General features: G+C 49.5%; 2 protein-coding genes and 1 long non-coding RNA gene across 3 annotated transcripts in view; 2 read left to right on the top strand and 1 right to left on the bottom strand.

The window, feature by feature from the left end:
• Positions 1 to 1,272: 1,272 nt before the first annotated feature.
• Positions 1,273 to 4,862, bottom strand: LOC134553034 (uncharacterized). Its single transcript, XR_010081018.1, has 3 exons — positions 3,881 to 4,862; positions 3,651 to 3,790; positions 1,273 to 3,408 (listed from the first exon to the last, which is right to left on the bottom strand). It is a non-coding gene; the product is annotated as an uncharacterized LOC134553034 (long non-coding RNA).
• Positions 4,863 to 5,224: 362 nt separating this feature from the next.
• EDEM2 (ER degradation enhancing alpha-mannosidase like protein 2) lies at positions 5,225 to 14,619 on the top strand. Its single transcript, XM_063404668.1, has 11 exons — positions 5,225 to 5,424; positions 5,493 to 5,603; positions 5,676 to 5,715; positions 6,082 to 6,187; positions 7,223 to 7,348; positions 8,042 to 8,253; positions 9,341 to 9,482; positions 9,761 to 9,885; positions 10,578 to 10,722; positions 11,765 to 11,886; positions 12,791 to 14,619. The coding sequence occupies exons 1-11, from the start codon at positions 5,306 to 5,308 to the stop codon at positions 13,280 to 13,282; spliced, it is 1,740 nt and encodes a 579-aa protein (XP_063260738.1). The 5' UTR covers positions 5,225 to 5,305; the 3' UTR covers positions 13,283 to 14,619.
• A 1,012-nt stretch (positions 14,620 to 15,631) lies between these two features.
• The window catches only part of TRPC4AP (transient receptor potential cation channel subfamily C member 4 associated protein), a 35,714-nt gene continuing 28,287 nt past the window's right edge, over positions 15,632 to 23,058 (top strand). Inside the window, exon 1 of the mRNA XM_063404667.1 lies at positions 15,632 to 15,873. Coding sequence (XP_063260737.1) covers positions 15,655 to 15,873 — 219 coding nt within the window. The 5' untranslated portion in view covers positions 15,632 to 15,654. The remainder of the gene's footprint in view (positions 15,874 to 23,058) is intronic.

Below are 23,058 nucleotides of genomic sequence, written 5' to 3'. Positions count from 1 at the left end.
TCCCTGCACACAGGGACAGACACAGGGACACAGGGACAGACAGACAGGGACAGACACAGGGACACAGGGACACAGGGACAGACAGGGACAGACACAGGGACACAGGGACAGACACAGGGACAGACAGACAGACAGGGACAGACACAGGGACACAGGGACAGACAGACAGGGACAGACACAGGGACAGACAGGGACAGACAGGGACAGACAGACAGGGACAGACACAGGGACAGATACAGGGACAGACAGGGACACACAGGGACAGACAGACAGGGACAGACTGGGACAAACACAGGGACACCCAGGGTCACTCAGGGACACCCAGGGCTGAGGGGGCTCCTCTCCAGGCTGAGCAGCCCCAGCCCCCTCAGCCTCTCCTGGGCACGGAGATGCTCCAGGCCCTTCCTCAGCTCCAGGAGCTCCTGGCCCTGCTGTGCTGAGGAGCCAGGGCTGGGCACAGCACCCAGAGGTGCCCCCAGGGCTGGGCACAGCACCCAGAGGTGTCCCCAGGGCTGGGCACAGGGGCAGGATCACACCCCTTGGTGGCACAGCAAAAGCAGGGGCTGTCCCAGGGCCTCAGAATGGGCAGGGGTGCTGAGCCCAGAGGGACCCAGGCAGCAGCAGAGAGGTCTTTGCTGTGCTGGACACGGAGGGACATCCATGGTGCAGTGCCAGTGGTGGGGCCGTGTCTCACAGCCCTGTCCAGAGGGACAGCAGCTCTGGGCACACAGAGCAGGGGTGCAAAGCTGCCTTCAAAACAGTTCTGGTTGACCATGAAGGGAGCAGGTGGTTAATTACTCCTTTCCCACGATGTGTAAGGCTAAATAACCCTTCTTGTCCATGTTTTTTCTTTGCAAGCCCACCAAGAAGAGGAAATTATGCAGTAGGAGCCTGTGCAGACCCTCCTGACCATCGTGGTGCAAAGGGCTGGGAGCAGGCAGAGCCTCACCTCTCCCCTGAGGATGTGCTCCTTGGCTGTGGGGACACGATGGATTTATGTCACAGTTCTGCCTGTCCCCTCTCTGCCTACAGGCACCACTCACCTGAACACCTCCAAATCTGCTGGGTAAAAAATATCAAAGCCACATTCCCCATGGGGAAATCCTGTCTTGGATAAAGAAAATGAAGCCTCATTCACACCAGTGGGGCAGTTTGGGACTTTATCAGTGTCAGGTAATGTGGGTGCCACAAGTGCCACACGAAAAACCAAGGCACACTGATGCTAACCCCGTTTTATTTTGGCTTTCTCACTTGTCAAGATCCCAACAGCGAGCCAGACTTGCACAAAACATTCAAAGTCTACACAGAACCACAGTTGTTTGTGAACACAGTGCAAAAACGTCTGTATGACCCACTTTGGAAGAGACCTGGGGCAGGAGCACGGCTTCAGATCACATCACCTAAAGGAAGGCCAGAAACCAGGCACCCAGCAGCTCTCTGTGTTTTCTGTCCAACTATATTTTTCTCCTTTATTATGTTAGTCAGGTGTTAAACAAATAAAATCAATTCTGAACTTATGAAAACCAATTGGAAATGTCTCATCTTTTATAGTGAAATCTCAACTTAAGCAGCCCACAGCACCTGGAGAAAAATCAATCATCATTTCCATCCTGCTACGTGTGCTACTAAAATTAAGAATTGATGTTTAGCTGCAAAGGAAAATTATTTCAAGAGAACCACCTTAGCAACAGTTTTCAGTGTTCGTAAACTTCCTGTTTACAGTTCTTCTTATGACAGACAAACTGCTACATCCCACCATGAATTGCAAATATTAACGAGGGATCCTGATTTACATACAGTTTCCATCTTAATGGGCATCAGAATTGCAAGCAGGGCAGCAGCACCACTTATGGTAATAGCAAGTAGTAAACATATCCTCAGCCCAAAGAGGTCATAAACCAGGGTTAAACGCCCCTGTAATTGCAGCCTCTCCCACATCCAAACCAAAGTTCAGATGATTTTGCCAGGAGCCTTTCCATAAAGACAAAGCCTGGAATGGGGCATCTGAAGAAGCATTTAACTGTGATGCAGCCTAAATATTTCAGCAATGTGCTCTGCTCGTTTGGAAGCACCACACCCTGCATCTTCTTTGATTTATTGCAGCCCAGCCTATGTAACTTGTAGATATTATGTGCAAACCACAGTAATGTCTCCTAGAATATGCCATAGCCACAGTGAAAGCCATCCCTGCCTCCAAATCATCTCCAGCCCACCAGTTCTGTTTATTAATGAGCACATGGGTGATTTCCACACCACCAGCTGGAAGCTGCTGTTTCTCTGAGCCCCAGGGGCTGTGCAGCCTGGGCTGGGGGACACCCCGAGCACAGGGTGACACCCTGTCCCCTCCAGCCCTCCTGGCTTCCACAGACTGCTCTCAGCCCATCTGCGGTGGGGCTTGTGGTGGCCACAAGAGTCCCCTCGCTCAGGTGAGGTTTGTAATCAGCCTGTGGCTCCCAGGAGGTGCCTGGGAGGACACAGCCCCGTCTGCCCCCCAAAATCCACCCACAGGGTGCTTGGCTGCCTAAAGAAACGTAAGGAGGGTGAAGACCACTGCACCAAACTCAAGTTTTTTAAGTTTTTCCCAACCAGCTTTGATCCAGCTCTCCCAGCCGTTGGTTTCTTGCCCAACAACCCCTGAATTCAGTCCCACTTACACCACCCTCTGTTTATCCCCTCTTTTGACCTTTGATCAGTGCACTTGGCACTTGTGATGCCTCCCCGAGCCCACCTCCTCCGTGGCCTCAGGGCAGAGCATTCCCACCTTCCCGGCCCTCCCCGTGCCAGGATGGGGACGCTGCTCCTCCCTCTGGTCCCGGGAGGGGGACACAGCATGGCTCCGTGTCTGCCCAGCCCTGCTTTTCTCGCATCTGTTTCACACAATTGCAGTCAGCTTTGAGAATTGAATAACTGACTTCAATAGGGAAATTACTGTTCCAGCATACAGCAAATAGCAGTGCTCTAGAACACTGTAAAATCACAGAGTGGAAAATGAACTTTAATAAAAAGCATTCCAGTAATGTATTGTGACAGCTTTTAGTGAAATCAGCTCCAATAGTTTGATTCTCCCAGGAACACGGTGAGATACTCCCGCAGCCTTGAGCCATGGCATCAGCAAGCAGACACTTTTATGATAAATGGCCCCAGAAACTCAAATTACAGCTGCAGCAAATGAACAGTATGCTGAAAATTACTCGGTGGCTTTTTGTCTGGGCCATCGTGCTGGTACCTGGGTGTGCACTGACACCTAGTGGGATGGCCTCAGGCTGGGAGCAGAGGGGTAAACCGGGTTATTTTCTTAAAGAATATCAACAACCAGCCCCTCTTGATGCTAAACATCCGTGTCCATGGTGGGGTGGTTGGAACTGAGTGATCCTTGGGGTCTTTCCCAATGCAAATCATTCCATGAGTCTACAGAGATGAGATAACAGTGTTGGGTTATTTGTGCCCCTTCCTCCCCTGCAAGAAAAGTGTTTTAGTTTTGATTTCTAAATGTTGTACCTCCGCCATCTAAAGGCTTAATTCATCACTTCTGTTGTTTCTGCTCTCCCTGCCTGGGTCACCCCCTCCTCATTTATGGGCACAGGTGGGAAGACCAGGGGATTTGGTGTGGATGACCCAAGTCTAAAGATGCCGGAGTAGGGAGAGCTCACCCAATGCCTCTAATGTTGAAATTCACCGTGCTGGTTGAACTGCAGGCTGCCAAAATCAGCGTGAGTGTGCTGGGAGTGCAGCTGTGGGAACCTTTCCTGTGTGAGCCACAGCTCACCACAGAATCCCAGAACGGGCTGGGCTGAAGGGACATTAAAGCTCATCTCATGTCACCCACTGCCATGGCAGGGACACCTTTCACTGTCCCAGGGTGTTCCAAGCCCTGCCCCACCTGGCCTGGGGCACTTCCAGGGAGGGGGCATCCCGATCCACGGCTTCTCTGGGAAGTTATGGACAGCCCCAGGGGCCTCAGTGCCCTGCCAGGAACCAGGCTGGTTCCAGCTGCGGTGTCCCGGATCCCCTCTGCCCTGGGACAGGGGAACACAGCACATCTGAGGCCCGGCTGCAGTGCAGGAGGGTGGCACCACTGCAGGACTCCCCTGCACCCATTCGGGCACTGGCTTCCAAAGCAGGTCCTGCTGCATCGCACCAACCTCACCCGGAGCTGGGTTTGAATTACGAAGAAAAACAAGTAAGGAAGCTTTGTCAGGAGCGATGCTTACAGGCCAGCAATGCTCCAGCTGCTTCACGAATATTCTGCCCCATTTCCAGCCCCTGTTCCCCACAGGAACCGCAAAGGAGCGCTGACAGGCACCACGGCCCATCCCACACCGGACCAGCACCTTCCCGGGTGGCACCGCCTCATTTCTGGGGAGCGTCACAGCACGCGAGATCTTTATTTTGGAGCTTGAGAGCAGCAACTGAAGCGCTGCCCGCTCTGCCACTGCCCTGCCCGCTCAGGCTCTTTCCTGCCACCAAGACGGCTAATTACAGCCTCCAGAGAAGCACCGCAGGAACTGCCCGGTGATAATTCCCGCAGCCGGGGCCCCACAGCCCCGCCGAGGCGGCAGCAACACCGCAGGATCCATCAATGCACCCCAGAACCCATCACTGCACCCCAGAACCCATCAATGCACCGCAGAACCCATCAATGCACCGCAGAACCCATCAATGCACCGCAGGATCCATCAATGCACCCCAGAGCCCATCACTGCACCCCAGAACCCATCACTGCACCCCAGAACCCATCAATGCACCCCAGAACCCATCAATGCACCCCAGAACCCATCACTGCACCCCAGAACCCATCAATGCACCCCAGAACCCATCACTGCACCGCAGGATCCATCAATGCACCCCAGAACCCATCAATGCACCCCGCTCCCTCAGCGCTTCCGCACCGCCCCGGATGCGGCCCCGCCGCACCCAGCGCTTCCGCCAGCGCGTGCGCCGAGCGCTCGCCGCTCCCATTGGCTGGAGAGGGCGCTGGGGCGGGGCCGGGGGAGTGAGACCCTCTTCCATTGGCTGGAGCGGGCGGCGAGGCGGGGCCGGAGAACTCTACCATTGGCTGGCGGGCGGGGCGGGGCCGCGTAAGGAGAGCGCCGCTCCCACTGGCTGGAGGGGGCGGTGGGGCGTGGGGCCGGGAAAAGCGGAGACCTCCTCCATTGGCTGGCTGCAGGAAGGGGCGGTGCCGAGGGGCGAGCGCCGCTCCCATTGGCTGGAGGGGGATGAGGGGCGGGGCCAGGGCTGAGGCGGCCCTGAGGGCGCTCGGGGAAGGAGAGCGAGTCCCGGTGAGGGCTCGGGTGAGGGTCCGGCCATGCGGGGCCCCGGCGCGGCCCTGCAGCGCTTCCTCGGCCCGCTGCTGTGCCTCTGGGCGCTGCGGCTCCCGGCGGGCAGCGGCACTGCCGCCCGCGGGCTGGACGTGGCTTCCTACCGGTGAGTACGGAGCGGGCGGTGCGGGGCCCGCCCGGGCCGGGGCTGAGCGCGCCGTGCTTGTGCCGCAGGGAGCGGGTGCGGGCCATGTTCTACCACGCCTACGAGCACTACCTGGAGAGCGCCTTCCCTTACGACGAGCTGCGGCCGCTGACGTGCGACGGGCAGGACACCTGGGGCAGGTAAGGGCTGGCCCCGGGGCGGGGATGGGCCGCCCCCTCCGCCGGGTCTCACCTCGCTTCTCTCCTCCGCAGCTTCTCCCTGACCCTGATCGACGCCCTGGACACCCTGCTGGTGAGTAGGTGCCATTCCGCAGTGCCCACAGCCTGCTCAAGGCCTCTGTGTGCCACCTGTACACCTGGGTGTTATGTGGTGGTGCCAAAAGTCAGTTATTCATTGACCTTAGAACTTTCCATTTCCTTTGTATCACCCCTGGGAGGGGTGGCAGAGCACCCCTTCCCTGACACCCTCTGGAGTAAAGACCTAAAGTGTGTGAAAAAAAGCATTTTGAAACAAGATGAAACTGTCAGTCAGTTTTTTAGTAATATCTGTAGTTAATGATTTCATAAAATAGTAAAACCAAACTGAAATCAGTCCCAAATATTGAACTGCTCTTTGTTTTTCCATGAACTCTAAGCCTGATTCTCTTTTTCCCTGCAGATCTTGGGAAATGTTTCCGAGTTCCAGCGAGTTGTCAGCGTGCTGCAGGAGGGGGTGGACTTCGACATTGATGTCAACGCATCTGTCTTTGAAACAAACATTCGAGGTGAGGTGGGGTTTTCTGTGGGGTTTGTGTTGGGTTTCCTTCCTGTACGAGTCTCAGAGGTGGTGGTGAGGAGGTGGTCAGAGGGAATTTGGGATGCAGAGTCAGAGGACCCATAAACAGAGAGAAAACCCCCAAACAAACGTCACTTCCTTTCAGTCCTTGCACATCCCTTTTTGCTTCCTGTCTCAACAAAAGCAGAAGTAGATGTGGCACTTTCAGTATTCTAGTGTGAGGTTTTCAGCTTTACAATATTTTTTTTTCACTGAAAGCATACAGATTTTATCCTTTTGTCTTTTGCATACTGTTTTGGAGTAGAGATTATCAATTTCTAGGATTATTCTGGGGTTTTTTTCTTCAAAATCAGAAAGGCCTTTGGAGTCTTGCACCTTGAATGCCTGACTGCTTCAGTGCCATCCAGCTAAAACACACTGCCAGGACACAAAACTGTTAGTTATGCTTTTGTTTTTTGTCCTGCCAAAGATTGCTGTACCAAATTTGCAGCAGTGTAATTTCTCTGGTCATTATGTGACCATAGACAAGCCTGTGAAATATCTAATATTTGCTAATATAGCCGTATTAGCTATATAAGTAATAGCTAAATATAGCTATTAACTCACAGCTGTTGTCACACTGAAATTCTTGACTCTTCCCAGAAAAAAGAAATATCATAGAATTTGAGAGTAGTTTGGGTGGGAAAGGACCTTAAAAATCATCCATTCCACCCCTGCCATGGCAGGGACACCTTCCACTGTCCCAGGCTGCTCCAAGCCCTGTCCTTGGACACTGCCAGGGATCCAGGGGCAGCCACAGCTTCTCTGTGCCAGGGCCTTTCCACCCTCACAAGGAAGAATTTCTTGCCAATATCCCATCCATCCCTGCCCTCTGGCAGTTTGAAGCCATCACCCCTTGTCCTGTCACTCCACACGTTTCTGTGTGGAGTGACAGGACGTTTCCCTTGTGACGTTTCCCTTTTGTGTGTCTGAGTTGGACTCAGTGCTCCCCACACGGTGTAACGCCTTCTCCCGTGTCCTGCAGTGGTGGGAGGGCTCCTCTCTGCTCACCTGCTCTCCAGGAAGGCTGGGCTTGAAGTGGAAGCAGGCTGGCCATGCTCGGGGCCTCTCCTGAGGATGGCTGAGGAAGCAGCTCGCAAACTGCTGCCAGGTGAGCCCTGCCTGCTGCGTGTGGCCGTGCTGGGGTCGTGAGCTGCTGCTGCCTGTGGTGGGAGAGGCACTGCTGCATGAGCCAGCTCAAAACCAGTCCTGTGCTCCCTGAGCTCCCTGAGCTCCAAGCTCACTGCTCCAAGTTTAGTTTGTGGGGAAGATGTGTGTGTGCATGCCAAGTGCTGTGTGTGCTTAACACATCTGTATGCTTGTTGTTTGTTGAGGGGAAATACGTTTAATATAAATAATAAATAAAAGGTTGTGAGAAAGCAGCTTGTAAAGACAAGAAGATGCTGCGTCATGTGCTCTTTTTGGGCTGCAGCTGGGCTGTGTGGCCTCGTGGCATGGCACTGTTCCCTTGTGTGCAGCTATGGAGTGACCACAGCCTCACTGTTTGCTCTTTGCTGGCCAGTGTGTTTAGTGACCACCTTGCTTGTGCTGTAAAATATGTGGGGATGCAGTTTGCTGCTGTGGCAAGGTGGAAGAGATCCTCAGGACCTCCCCAGGACTGTGTGTACCTTGGGATACCCCCTCTGAGCCTCCCAGGATCACACTCTACTTCTCACTTCATTCTCTGCAGTTCCTCCAGACCCACTTTCCTGCCTGTGTGCAGTGTGGTGTGAGGCACGTTTGCTTGAGAGTCTGTTAAACACAACACTGGGCACGTCTGGGACCCCAAAATTCTGTGTTTCAGCTTTCCAGACCCCAACTGGGATGCCCTATGGCACAGTGAACCTGCTGCATGGGGTAAACCCTGGGGAGACCCCAGTCACCTGTACTGCTGGAATTGGCACGTTTATAGTGGAATTTGCCACCTTAAGCCACCTCACTGGTGACCCAGTGTTCGAGGACGTTGCCAGGAAGGCTTTAAAGGCACTGTGGAAAAATCGCTCGGACATTGGGCTGGTGAGTGAGGAATGGACTTGGAATGTGCTGGGCTGCTTTCTGTGTGGCTTTGTGGATGCAATTCTAAACAAAAAAGCATCAACAGAGAGGAGATGGAGTTGGATAAATAAGCACAGTGCTCCTAACTGTGCTGAAGGCTCGTGTTTGACATTGTTCCTGAACACCTGCAGCAGCCCAACATTATCCCATTGTTCTGGCCCACACCAGATGTGGCTGGGAGACAAATGCCTCCTGCTGGCTGCTGCAGCTCTTGTGACAGCAGCAGATGAAATGAAAGGTCTGTCTGATGCCTGGTGGGGCAGAGGCCCAGGGAAGAGAACAAGAGCATGGCAACTGCACTGAGACATTGCCAGCCTGTACAGCTCTGGGGTTCAGCAATATCCAGAGCTGGCAGTATTATCTCCATGTTCACTGTCTCCTGCTCTTTTCTATTGCTGCTTTTTTAACCTCTCTGAAGTGTTGGTGTTGCATATGTGAAGTGAAACAGAATTACTTATACCCTGTGTTTATTGCCACAAATTATCCACAGGCTGTATGAAGAAATGTTTCCCTTTGTTTGCTTTGGGATTTGTTTATTTTTGATTTATACCCCAAATTTCAGTCACTGCTGGTTTTTTTCATGTTTGCTGAGAAAGACAGGATTGTGTATTTAATTCTCCATCAGATGGGTTTGTTCACAAGCTGAAGAGTGCCAGCATCTATTTAAATATGAACATGGCAGCTCCTGTGCTTTTGACATTCTCAGCCTCTGCCTCTGTATCTGCACTTCTCCATCCTTCTGTAGTCTTTTGTAAGATCAGAATTAGGACCAGACACTTCATGTTGAAATGTTTTTGTGCATTTTAATGTGTTGTTTTGGCCAGTGAAGCATTGATACTGGAAACATAAAATGTTTACTATATATATAAAATACATTATTAGCATGTAATTTGTATTTTCTACAGTTTGTATTTCTCTGATGCTGATAAATGTGTCCTGTAATGGAGAAAATGCTGGTTGGAATGCACATTGAAACTGATGGTGTGAAAAAAGGACCAGGATTTCTTGTTTCACTTTAAGTCCCTTCCTTGTCCCTCACTCCTTGCAGGTGGGGAACCACATTGATGTGATCACTGCCAAGTGGGTGGCCCAGGATGCTGGGATTGGGGCAGGGGTGGACTCCTACTTCGAGTACCTGGTGAAAGGAGCCATCCTCCTGCAGGACAAGGAGCTGATGTCCATGTTTTTAGGTGAGTGCTTGTTGTCTGTGGGAAGGGGCTCAGCGCCTGTGGCAGGAGGAGATGAAGGATCTAATGGGGCACATTCAGGACTCTTTTCTGGAGGCTTTGCTGAAATACTTTTGAACAGTCTGTGATAAGAGAGCTACCAGAGTGTGCACCCTGAGAAGTCATTGAACGTGACTCAAGTGAAGAAGGACCTTCTCTCATTCTTAAAAATAAGCACTTATTTTCTTTTTTTTGTTTTGTTTTGTTACAGATGGCTTACCTACCCATCTGTTTCTTTACAGAATATAACAAAGCTATCCAAAATTACACCAAGTTTGATGACTGGTACCTGTGGGTTCAGATGTACAAAGGAACAGTGTCCATGCCTGTGTTCCAGTCCCTGGAGGCCTATTGGCCAGGCCTGCAGGTAAGAGCTGCCACACCAGCAGCATCTGGTGATTCTGTTACTCTGTCAGGGGCTAGTCTTCAAGATAAAAGTTACAAATACAACCCTCATTTGTTCAGGTTTAAGAGTTTGGTTTGATCTCTGGTGAAATCTGCAGTAGCCTGAGCCTATAGAAGATGATGTTGAAGAAAATGCTGATTTTATCTACAGCCTCCCATTTAGCATGATGGGAGGGCACTTTTTTTGTAGCAAACTCCACTGACAGTGGTCCCATAATCCAAAAGGGAATGTGAGGACAAAGAAACTCACACCTCTTTTTCTGTCTCCTCACTAATGTCTTATTTGTGAGATTTTTTACCCATCAAGAGCTTTGCTTTTTCATCAGTCTTCTTGTTTGGACTGAGACTTTGTTTTCCTAACTAAGAGATTGGATGCTGTGATTGACTAAACATTCGACTGAAGAAACACAGCCTTAAACAAAATCAGTCTTCATATTATTTCAGATGTGGGAATGTGATCCCCCAGAAAAGCAGCATTTTCAGTCTTACCTGTTCTTAAGGCATCGTGCCCCAGTATCAGTTACACCCCTCAGACCTGCTGAAATGCCCATTTCTGTCACTGGGTATTTCCTTGCCTGCAGCAGTGTTAGTGCATCAGTTCCTGTGCTGGTTTTCCTTCACTGCCATGTTTCTTTGCTGTTTCCTGTCTCCCAGAGCCTCATTGGGGATGTGGATAATGCCATGCGCACCTTCCTCAACTATTACACGGTCTGGAAGCAGTTTGGGGGCCTGCCCGAGTTCTACAACATTCCCCAGGGATACACAGTGGACAAGAGGGAAGGATATCCACTCAGGCCTGGTAAACAGAACTGACAGGAAAAGGGACATGAACTCCTGCTTTAGCTCTGACTGGGAGATCAAATGTTAGTAACACCACAATGTCCTCCCCAGTTTTGCTCTGACTCAGTTCCTGCATGGATTTGAGCAGGGATTTCCAGAGTTAAAGCTGCACATTTGTTTTCCCCCCTCTCACAAAGACAGGAAGGAAACAGGAAGCAAACCATAGTGCTACTACAGAAAGGTGGCCTGGTAATGCATTTTGTTCACAGTGTGGGATTTGACATGTTTAAGTGTTAGATTGCCTGGCAAGGGGAGCCTCAGTCATGTGAAATGTTAAAGGGACTGCTTGTGTCCTTTAAATTTAGGAAGTGAAAGTGAGTGTGAATAGACTGTTGCAGTTCTGCATCTAGGAGGGATTCTATGTTGTCTGTAATACTGTAAGGAAATTGTCTCCTTTTTTCTCATTTTTTCACAACTCTGACCAAAAAAAAAAAAAAAAAACAAACACCTGATTAGTGGGTCCATAAATGTAAATGAGAATAATTAACTTCCTTTTGGTCTGAGTGTTCAGGTGATATCCATGCTGGACAAATCTACAAAAAATACTCATCAGCCCTAATTATCAAAGGTGTTAAAGTATAAAGACCTGTTTCTTTAGTAGGTAAACATAGCATGGTGCTTATGTTGTCTGTAGAGAGTGTTTCCATTGTATTGTTTTAAAACTATATTTTGAGGATTGAATTTCTTGTTTGTAATCCTTTCCAGAAGCAGTTTTTTTAACTTTGACAACTGAGTATTAATCTCTTTATCTCTTGCTTTCCCATTCGCTGAATGTGGGAGGGAGCATTAGTCACTCTTACCTGAGCTGCTATAAGCTGGTTAGAGGGAATTTCTTTGTAGCACATCCTTAGGAAAAGGAAAATCTGTGCTTGGAGCAGGGAAGCCAGGCTGTGCACCTGATTATGCTGATGTATTTTTAAATGATTTCAAGGAATATCCCATCCTGGCTGTGTGCATGGTTTGACAGTCTTTGTGCTGGCAACCATTTGGGTGTTTTGCAGAGCTGATCGAGAGCGCGATGTATCTGTACCGTGCCACCAGAGACCCCACGCTCCTGGAGCTGGGCAGAGACGCCGTGGAGTCCATAGAGAAAATCAGCAAGGTGGACTGTGGGTTTGCAACTGTGAGTGCTGAATCATCTGCCACGGCAGCTGAAGGGCTGCTGAAAATCACCTTTCAGAAGGTGTTCTCATCAGTGATGTTTTGCCATGAGTCAAGCAATCATTTGGGGCAAAACATGGTTTTTTCCAACAAGCTCCTTGTATTTCTCTGTGGAGCTGCTCTGGTAATTGCTGGTCATGTTTCTGGTTGTAGCTTCCTCACAGTGGGCCAAATTCTATCATGGGCTGTTGTCCCAGAGCCCAAAACATGGGAAAGCATCAGAAGCTTCTCCTGCATTTCTAGTTGGTGTTGCAGCTCAGCAGGAAGGCTCTCATGTGGCTCCTCCTGCCAAGTGTGTGATTCTGTTTTCCCACTATGCTTTGAAAATCTAGTCAAACACACGAGAAGTGCAGGCAGTGAGTTCTATAAAGTTATTCAATAGAGGATTTCAAACATGCTATCAAGCTCTATTTTACAAAAAACTCCTTAAAAATATTGGGAGTAAGTAGGTAAAAGCCTTATGATTTTTTTCTTTAGTGGGAAAATGATGGGAAGCCCCTCTCATTGTCCAGACTGAACTGAGGATGAGGTTAAATGTTAGGAAGAAATCCTGCCCTGTGAGGGTGGGCAGGCCCTGGCACAGAGCAGCTGTGGCTGCCCCTGGATCCCTGGCAGTGCCCAAGGACAGGGCTTGGAGCAGCCTGGGACAGTGGAAGGTGTCCCTGCCCATGGCAGGGGATGCGGGATGAGATGGGCTTTAAGGTCTCTTTCATCCCAAACCATTCTGTGATAAGATACAGGGTGAGTCGATGTCATCCTGTGCTGTTTAACTGCAATGAATTCCAAGTTGTATTTATTTTTCTCCCTCAATTCATAACTTACCGAATTCGATGTAACTGTAACCCACTCTGTTCCATCTCTTGTAGATCAAAGACTTGAGGGACCACAGGCTGGACAATCGCATGGAATCCTTCTTCTTGGCTGAAACAATCAAATACTTGTACCTGCTGTTCGACCCAGACAACTTCATGCACAACGACGGCTCCGCCTTCGACGTGGTGGTGACGCCGTACGGGGAGTGTGTCCTGAGTGCCGGCGGTTACATCTTCAACACCGAGGCGCACCCCATCGACCCCGCCGCCCTGCACTGCTGCAGCACGCACAGCCAGGAGCAGTGGCAGGTGCAAGACCTGATGAGGGAGTTCTACTCACGGAAGAAAACCAAGAAATTCGCTTTGAAAAGAGCTCCTGACCGTGGGGAAGGGGAAAACGCAAAAGACCCTGAAGATGCCTCTTCAGAGAAAGCTGGAGAGAAGAGAAACTCTAAGAAAAGCTCACACTCCCTCCTGAGCTGCCCTAGTCAATCTTTTAACTCCAAGCTTGCAGTGCTGGGCCAGGTCTTCCTAGATAACACCTGATCCTCTTTGTATCATCAGTTTGAGTTATTGAACTAGTTTCAGATTCTAGGAATATATTTTTTATAGTTTCATAATGGAAAGTGTGGTACCTCACAATGTGAATTCTATTATGAAGTGGAACAACTTCCCATTAAATTTTGCTACTGCTCCTTTCATGACTCAGATACCAGCTGTTAATGCTGTTGAGCTGCTGATCTCAAAGCAGTTGGTTGCCTGAATATCAAACAGGTGTCCAGGAAAAGAAAGGTCTACATGTTAAATGTACCTTTTTTTATTGCATTTTGTGAGTTTCACAAGCTTACAGAAAGAACCCAGCTTACTTTGCTCTATAAAAATGAGCCTGAGCTTCTCATCGTAAGGGGAAAAGCAGGAATTACTGTAACTTCATTACAACTCTCTATGTGCTCCATCTTTTATCTCTGACCACTTTATAAACATGTAGTTCCTGCTGAAAAATCGCTGCCCAGTGGAGAAAACCTATTTATTTTGAGGTGAAGGCTCAGATTTGTAGCTGTGGCAGTTCTGTTGGGCATGGGGGGAGAGGAGCACTTGGAACATGGCAAAATGCTCAGTGCCCCTGTTTCAGATCAGGGTGGGTCAGTACCTCCAGCCTGAAAACCACTTTAGTAAATGTCCAGGTAATGTCTTGACAAAAAACTGAGCTGGAGGGTGGACTAGGAAATACTTGATTCCACAGTGTAGCTTGCTTTCTTTTTAAAGAATCTAACATTCTTATCTTTAATTTCCCCATTTCCTTCCTGTTTCTAACTTCCCTTTGGGCCCCAGGTATTTCACTGGACCTCAGTGAGTGCAGCCACCCCCGGGTGCCCCAGCTGAGCTGAACAGGAGCCCTGCACAAGGCTTGGGTGGAAGGGGGCTCAGCCCAGGCTGAAATTGCAGCTCTGCCTTGGTGCAGCAGGCAGCTGAACAGATGCTCGTGAACCTCTCAATGTTCAGCTGACTGGACACATCCAAACCTTTAAATACATTTTTAGTGTCTGCAAATGGTGTGTGCAGTGACCAGAAAAGGAGGAATCTGTGTGACCAAGAGGTTTTCTGTCTAAAGGAAAAACAAAAAGGAGGGCAGAAAAGTGATGGACTTTCTTCAAGCCTGCTGGAAAGTGAGGAGTCTGCAGCAAACTACACACAAATTACAGTTATTTGAGTGGGCTAGAGGTGCAGGATAAATAAATCCCTGTGAGATACTTAAATACAACTGGGACAGTGCCCACTCTGTGCTGCTGTGCAGTTGCCTTGAAAATATTTTTTTGTTGTTTTGACCTGTACTAGTGCTGTAAAATTAAATAAAATTTGCATTTTATCCTTCGGGGTAGAAATCCTGTTGCAGTTGTGAATGAGCTATGGTAAGAGACACTTGCAGTGTTGGACAGGCGTATTCAAAGGACTGGTAAGCTCCAGAGCTTCTAGTTGTGTCCTTTTTCCCATGGCAGCTGGGACAGTGCAGAAATTCTGCGTTGACAGAGCCCCTGCAGCCCTTCTGAGAGAGGAGCACCCAAAACCAGGTATTGTTGGACAGCATGAAGCTCTTGTTGGTGGCTCCTTGTCACCATAGTTATCTTATTTTCCAGCTGTTCACATCTCCCACACTCTTCATTGCTTAATCTGCAGAAAACAATCCCCAGGCCTTCTCCAACAGCTTTGCTCAGTGCTGGGTCAGGTCCTGAAACGCAGCATTGTCCCATTTGTGAGGCGGAGGAAAATAACGGGGCTGGGGCAGATCTCCAACTCATCTCCAACATCACCTCTCAACTGACCAGGGCATTTGGGGACCCTCATCCAGGAACTTCCAGCAGAGAACCAAGGGGCTGTAGGCTCAGGAGATGAGGCTGTTCCTCAGCATGGTTGGAGCTGAGAGAGCTCATCAGTGCACAGCTACTGTGAGTAATTAGATGGATCTTGATTCGATTCCCAGATTGGAAGGCACCCACACGGATAACAGAGTCCAACTCCGAGTCAATTGCCCAGACAGGAACCAAAACTGGTATTACGCCCAACTGAGCTAATCTCAGATTAGTGCCCTGAGCTGGGTGACTCAGAACAACACAGAACAGCCTCAACTGTTCCTTGTTCCAGTGTTGTTCCATCTCACCAAGCCCTTATTTTAACAAAAACCAACTGTGATCTGAGTTCTGGGTGAGCTTTCCTTTAATCGGCAAACGGTGTGGCTGGGCCTCGCTGAGGGAAACAGAGGTATCCTAGCGCACACAAAGGCGTCCCGATGGAAATAAAGCCGTCCCGATGGAAATAAAGCCGTCCCGGTGGAAATAAAGCCGTCCCGGTGGGAACGGGGGCTGCCGGCGGGAGGCGCCAGCAGCGGCAGGGCGGGGAGGCCGCGGCCCCTTCCGGCCGCCATGTTGGCGTGGCGGGCCCGCGGCTGCGCAGGCCCGAGCGGCGGCAGCGCTGTCGCTGTGCCCAGCGCGGAGGCCATGGCGGCCGTGGCGGCGGGCGGCGCGGGGCCCGGCTCCGCCACCGGCACCGCCACCGGCGGGGCCCGCGCCGCCACCACCAACATCCTGGCGCAGCTGCGGCACGGCCAGCTCAGCGGCCGCGGCTTGACCCGCGGGGCGCAGGTAACGCGCTGCGGGCCGCCCGCGGCGCCTGGGCCGGGCGGGAGGAGCGGGGAGGGCCGCGGGGCCTGGAGGGCCCGTGGGGTTCGGGGCCGGGGGTGCGGCGCCTCCTGCCTGGGCCTCCGGCGGAGCTGCGCGGCCGGGGAGAGCCCGGCGGGCCTGGCGGGGCCTGCTCGGGGAGAACGGCCGCTCCCAGCCTGGGCTCGGCGCTGCGGAGCTCCGCGGAGCCGCTCGGGCTTTGCCCCGGTGCTGGAGGGGCGGCACGAGGGTGTCCCGGGGCCTTCCCGCTCCGTGCGCCGCCTGCCCGGGCTCGGCCGGGCTCCGGGAGCGCCGAGGAGCAGCACGGGCGTCTGCCCAGCCGTTCTCCGCCTCTCCGGTCGGTGTGGCCTTCCCTGCAAAGAAAGGAAGCTCTGCCTGGGACTGTAACAATGCAGCATCGAAATTTAAACGTATTTCCTGGACAAAGGCAGCCTCGTGGTATTAGGGCTTAGGAGACATTTTAGCTCAGTAACGCAGGTGGTTTTATGAGAAGCTGCTCCAGGTTTGTTTCTTATTTGTCATCTTTCCCAGTTGATGGTGCTGGGAAATACCAAGGAATAAAATCAGCTCCTTACCTCGGGCTTGGGCCTGCCGTGCGCTGATGTTGGCTTTTTTTGAGAATGTGCTCAAGGATAATAGACTCTTAATTTATTGTTCTGGAGAATAATTGGCATTTTTCTTGCAGATTAAATGCAGAGTGGTGGAAAGACTTGGAAAATGAAAAATGAGATAACTTATGTTCAGGTGCTGATTTATTGAGCTGAAATATGGAATAAAAAAGGCATTTCTCTAACTTACTAGTGCAGACAACAGCATTTTCCTTGATAAACAAAGATTCTCAGCAACTATTAAGAGAAGATTTGTTTGATGCCTTTCAGGACTACTTCAGAACAGAGACCAGACAGAATTAAGGGAATAAAAACCAGTTCTATTTACTGAAGGGCCTTCAGGTACATCCAGGGCTGATGAAGCGCCCCAGGGTCTGCACCCAAAATGGACCAGGGGGTCACAGGTTTTCACACTTTTATCAGTTTGGTCCATTTGCATTTTGGGGGTTCATCTCCCAATTACATCTTCAGGTAATGAAGTCATTTACCCCAAGTTTGCTCCCCCAATTCACTTTAGTTTACCTTTCTCAGGGTTTGGGGCAGGGAGGTGCCCTTGATTCCCAGGAGAGGAATTGTTGAGTCTGACCAAAATGGGAAAAGCAGTGGCTGACACTGTGTGTGGAGTTTGGAGTTACACACTAAAGAATTGCAGGGTTACAAATATACGACAAATATAAAAGCTAAAATCCTAAGTTCATCGTGAATGTCTGTGCTTTGCTCTGTAGCAGAGGTAAAAGAGCAGTGGTTTTTTTACAGGTTTTTTGTCCTTATTTTCCTGCTTCCTCAACTGCTAGTTTGGTTAATCCTTAAGAGAAGCCAGTAATTTGCATGAATATAAACCTGTATTGACTCTTTTCCTTGGGATTGTTTTAGGAGTGGATTTCCTACAGCATGTGGACAAACTTGGTCTCACTGCCTTTCCTGTCCACCTCTGCACTCTTCCTTTCATACACCTCCTCAGCCACTGCAATCTCAGTCAGGTTAGCCTGTTCCAACCTTATGCACCTCTCTTGTCTCTGTGATGGTGCTTCCACCTCTGGGCTTTGGTTTGCTTGAAAAATTCAGTGCTACTGTTTTCATATGGGGCTTTTAAGCTTTTATAGCAATCAAGGAAACTTCTGTTGGTTGCATACTTCTTATAATGCCCAAGAATGAGGTGGGGTTTTTTGTTGCTGGGCTTTGTTTTGTTTTATTTGAAAAATGTTGGCATCCTTGTGCTGCCCTGAGCTTTAAAGCTTGGACACATAGAGCTCCCAGCACTTCATAAATGCTGTAGGAGGATATTTTAAATCACCTTGTATAAGCGTGGAGGGACAGGACAAGAGTAAATGTCTTCCCACTGCCAGAGGGCAGGGAAGGATGGGATATTGGGAAGAAATTCTTCCTTGTGAGGGTGCTGAGGCCCTGGCACAGGGTGGCCAGAGCAGCTGTGGCTGCCCCTGGATCCCTGGAAGTGTCCAAGGCCATGTTGGGATAGTGGGAGGTGTCCGTGCCCATGGCAGGGGGTGGGACTGAATAAGCTTTAAGGTTCCTCCCAATCCAAACCATTCTGTGATTCACTTAAGCTAAGGCAAGGGGAATAACAACTCCCTGAATGATTTTGAACTTTATAAATTCTGTGTCTCTGTATTTTTATCTTGACTCATTTTTTTTGATGGTAGTCGATCTAAATATAAAACACTTTGATGTAACTTTTGAAGAAGCACAAAGCAGTTTTGGCTGGGTTTTTTTATTTGTTTGATTTTAAAGTTCTATATTTATCAAAATATCCCTGTTCTTGTGCAGTTGACTCCTCAGTGGCAGTGTGGAAGCCCTTGCTTGCATTTCTCAACTCATTTGCTCCTGCAGAGCCTGAGAGCAGGTCAGGTTGCTGTGCTGGGGTGTAGAGCAAGTCATGAGAGTGTCCTTGAGGCTCTTTCTCGCTGTGTTTTGGAAGGAAGTTCTGGGTCATGTGCTGCCTGAACTGCACTGCTGGTGTCCTGTGAGGAGGGGAAACCCTTCTCAAGATGCTAATTCAGGGAGATTGAGGAGCACAGGTCCGTGCTGGGTGCCTGCCATGAGCAGCGATGGCATTTCACCCTGAACAAAGCTTTGTGTACTATTCTTAGGTGATCTCAAGATCCATTTTTGTATGAGGAAAGTAGGAGCTTAGCTGTGAGCTGGGAAGGATCACTGTTGACAGGCCTACATCTAAAAGTTCATTCGTCTGATCTCACAGAGACATAAAAACATTTTTGACAGCAACAGCCCCCTGAATATCTGGCAGTTTTGAGGTCAGCTGAGGCTCTGAAATCTGGATCCCTGTGTGTTCCTGCTGGGATCACCTACCCAGAGCTGCTGGCTTTCTTGCCAGTTGGTGTCTTGCTTTATTATTAATAATAAATTATTCAGAGAAGGGCAACAGAGCTGGAGAGTCAGCCAAATGAGGAGTGGCTGAGGGAGCTGGGAAAGGGGCTCAGCCTTGAGAAGAGGAGGCTCAGAGCGAACTTCTGGCTCTCCACAACTCCCTGACAGAAGGGTGCAGCCAGGTGAGGGTTTGGCTCTGCTCCCAGGGAACAGGGACAGGACAAGAGAAAACACCCCCAAGCTGTGCCAGGGGAGGTTCAGGTTGGACAACAGGAGGAATTTCTTCCTGGAAAGGATGGTTCAGGCACTGTCAGGGGCTGCCCAGGGAGATGGCAGAGACCCCATCCCTGGGGATGTCCAGGAACCATCCGAGTGGATGTGGCCCTCGGTGCTCTTGGCTGGGGGTAAAGGTGGGGATCGAGCACAGGTTGGACTCTATGGTCTTGGAGGTCTTTTCCAATCTAAATGATTGTGTGATAAGAAGTTGATTAGCTAAAGCAGATTTCAGTAGATACTGCCTTTATTTGTTCCTGTATCTATTTTATCCATATTGCTGGCATCAGCTGCTGCCCTGCACACAAGCCTCAGTGTTGATATCAGATTGCATAACCTTGGATCAGGATTTGCCCTGAGCACAGAGGCAGTGCAAAGGGCTTTGCAGGTGCTGGTGAACCAGCAGCAGAGCAGCTTTCCAGGAGTGCCACATTTCTAATAAGGAAGGTTATTGGTTGTGAGGGGCCTGGTGTGTTGTCCTTCTTGGGGCACAGCTGTGCCGTGGGTCACAGGCTCTGGGACAAGTTTTGTGCTGCTGTTCCTTGAAAGCCAAGAACAGTCTGGCTCAGCTGATCAAGCTCAAATCCGCTTAGCAAGAGGGTACACACTTCATCTGCTGCAAGCCAGCTGTGAACAACATGGATGTGGCATGAAACCAGAAGGTATTTAGGTGCAGTCCTGGGAATCCCTGTAGACAGAGCAGTGTACTAATGGAGTAACCAGGGATTTGTTGGCAAACTGAAGTGCTCCTGGTGCAGTCCCAAGAGCTGAGCGTCAGCACTGCTCTCACCCTCAGGTTTGCCAAGGCTTAGTTGAAACAATGAGAATGGAAAAAAGGAGTCTGTTTTTCCAGCTATATTTCATGCTTTGCTATCCCTAAGAACAGACACTTCCCTTAGCAGGATAGTCCCTATCCACTTTTAAAAAAAGCTCTCTGGAAAGAAAACATTTTCTTCCTCAGAAATCCAGATTTCCACCTCCTGCCATTGCAGGTTATCAGCAGGAGTAGCTTCCTAACCCTGAGAAAAGATTTTGGTTTTGAGTCAGCTTTTTCTTTCCCCCTTACAACAGCACCAACAAAGCAGCATTTGCGTGAACATAATCCACTTGAGTAGCTCTAATTGTGTGGGTGTTAGCAGGCTTAGGCCTCTTCAGGGGAGGACAGTGGGGGAGTGTTGGAAAGCCTGGACGTGCTTTCGTTATGTAACAGGACCAGAGCTCTGTCATGCACTAGAAATGCTCAAAAAGTGGCTATGTTGGACTTAAGCTGTGTTAGTGTATGATTTTTTTGTGTGGCTGAAGATGAGTGAGAAGAAAAAGGTAGATGTGATACTACTTATCCCTCTGCTTTTTCTTAGATAGTCCTAGAGATTTTGTTTTCTTTCAAAATGAATTAAAGAAGAAACGTAGGAAATTCCAAGGAAAAGTAACTGAGAAGTTAATATAATTTGAATATAATTAGTTGATTTATTTTTCTCTGAGAGTAAGGTCAGCAAAGCAAATGTTAGTAGCTCTGTTCTGATCTGGTAGATCCTCTCGTGGGCTTGGAGAGCTGCTGGTGTCAAAGGTCTGTGTTAGAATTGTCCTGCTCTGGGAAGTGCTGTGGGGATTGGAGATTCAGGAGACCTGTTCCTTGTCTTGGTAGAACAGCTCTTCTTCCAGTTCTGCTGAGCAGAGCTGTAGTGTGGGAGCTGTGGGAATGGTTAGACCTGGCTGGAAGCTGTGGCATGTTTTATCCTAGGACAGTGTGTCCCTGGGTTCATGCCTGGTTTTTGGGTTGGCAGGAGAATGGCTGGGGAGGATGGAGAAACAGAGAATCTAAATCTAGCTAAGAGAATCTTGATGTGCACTTGAAGAATCAAGGAGCTGGAAAAAGGCTGGACATAAGTCCTCCTACACGGATTTCTTCCAGCAGAGTTTCCTTTTAGGGTTAATATCTGTGGGGCTGTGCCCTGTTTGTGATCAGAGCCCTGCTGGTGACTGGGCAGTGTGTTCTGCCCCGGAGCTGCAGGGCTGCAGTTCTCAGCTTCCCCCTTGGAATGCTTTCCAGAATCGCTCCAAACACAACAGCTGTGTTCCTGCAGAAGCTGTTCACTCCAAAACTTGCAGGGTCATTTGCCTTGGTTACAGGCTTTTGTGGCAAAAGTTGTGTGAGGAAGGAGACAGCTTATCCAGGCTGATGGATGGCTGTTAGTGACTGGAAAGGAAAATGCAATACAGAGCTGGGATGGTGGGGCACTCTCCAAAATCCTGAATACTCATTCTCTTGGCAGTCCGTCAGAGATGACTTCCTAAGTTATTACTGCTCAGAGGAAAGTTAAACATTTAATTGCACAAATATTAGTTTCCTGGGTTTTTTTAAAAGGTACAGTTTAAAAGGCTTGAAGGAAAGGATATGGAAAGGCTTCAATTTTATTAAAAATACACAGAGACCATGTGCTTACATCTCTTTGTCGAGATCCATAATCTTGTGCCTGTTTCCTTTTAAACTTTCAGGACATTTAAATATATATTTCAGAAGTGGTCATGGAAAATCCCAAGAATGGAAATTCTGCTTTTTTTAAAAGCACTTCCAGTCTTAATGTATGGTTGCACTGAGAAATTGAATTAAAAAAACCTTCTCAGTGATGTGTCATAGCTGTGAAGTCTGTCACAGCAGGAACCCTTCAGTGCTGTGAAGGATGCCTGGACACCTGAGTCACTGGTTTTGCTTTCTGAAAGATGACAGCAAACGCCCTCCTGTAGCGAGCACTCAGCAAGACAGTGAAATGTTTGAAGGGTAAAATGTGAAATAGAGACACAATTTTATCAGGAAACTGTTTGCCCTTCCCTGGAGAGCAAAGGAAGGATTAGCTCCTGGTGTTTCTGCTGCTTTCACCACTGCTGGGCCCTTGGTGTGTTGGCAGTTTCGGGAAGACACGGAGAGGTGTCACTGACCACAGCTCAGCACAGGGGTGGAGGGAAGCTTAGGAAAATCAGAGGTTTGCTTTGTAGGGCAAGGAAAATTGTCACAGTGCACGAACAGAGGTGAGAAGGAAAATCCTTTCTGGAATGGGAGGGATTTGGGAGTAACTTTAGCTCCAAGAGATCTCAGGGCGGTGAGAAATGTTTTGGCAATGCTGGAAGCACAATGCTGAACACTTGGTAGGGCATGGGCACAGAGCAGGGGGAAGGAAGGAAGGAAGGAAGGAAGGAACTAAGGAACTGCTCCTGTGCAGTTGGAGTGGCTGTGCTTGGAGGATGAGCAGAGTGGAGGGGGACAAGTGAAAGGGAGACTACACTGATCAAGGGATGAATTTAGGCAAATATTAATGTGTAACTACATGAAGATGGAGGTATTATCCATAATTATTTATTGACCATCATGCAAATCGATGCTGTCGGAGAGGTTTAGGTTGGATATCAGGGAAAGGTTCTTCCCCAGAGGGTGCTGGCACTGCCCAGGCTCCCCAGGGAATGGGCACGGCCCCGAGGCTGCCACAGCTCCAGGAGCCTTTGGACAGCGCTGCCAGGGATGAACAGGGTGGGATTTTGGGGTGTCTGTGCAGGGCCAGGGGCTGGGCTTGACAGTCCTTGTGTGTCGCTTCCAAGTCAGGACATTCTGTGCTTCTTATTCTATCATTTTTGAAAGGATTTAAAAGACACTAGGATTAGAAAGACGTTTAAAATAAATACCTAGAGTTGTGTGCACTGTCTTTTTTCAGCCCTTTGTATACTGTCAAAGAAAATTATGCACAAAAGTTATTGAAACTGTTGTCGGAATGTGTTCCTATGGTAGTTATCAGTCTTTGGAGTAATCTCCTGGGAAATCCTGAGCTCCAGTTCCTTTGGAGTCTTTAAAGAGAAAACCACTCAGTCTGTTCTTCCTTGCAGTCATGGGTAGGCTGGTGACACATTTTTTATCTCTGAATTTAAATCCTCT

This window comes from Prinia subflava, chromosome 8, assembly GCF_021018805.1.
Source record: "Prinia subflava isolate CZ2003 ecotype Zambia chromosome 8, Cam_Psub_1.2, whole genome shotgun sequence".
NCBI classification, from domain to species: Eukaryota; Metazoa; Chordata; class Aves; order Passeriformes; family Cisticolidae; genus Prinia; species Prinia subflava.
The sequence above is the reverse complement of the archived record's forward strand: the minus strand, read 5'-3'. Positions and strand labels throughout refer to the sequence as shown.

Coding starts and splice junctions, on each gene's coding strand:
- EDEM2 (XM_063404668.1), top strand. CDS start 5,306: ATGCGGGGCCCCGGCGCGGCCCTGCAGCGCTTCCTCGGCCCGCTGCTG. Junction 5,604..5,675: donor GGGCAGGACACCTGGGGCAG/GTAAGGGCTGGC, acceptor TCTCCTCCGCAG/CTTCTCCCTGACCCTGATCG. Junction 5,716..6,081: donor ACGCCCTGGACACCCTGCTG/GTGAGTAGGTGC, acceptor TTTTCCCTGCAG/ATCTTGGGAAATGTTTCCGA.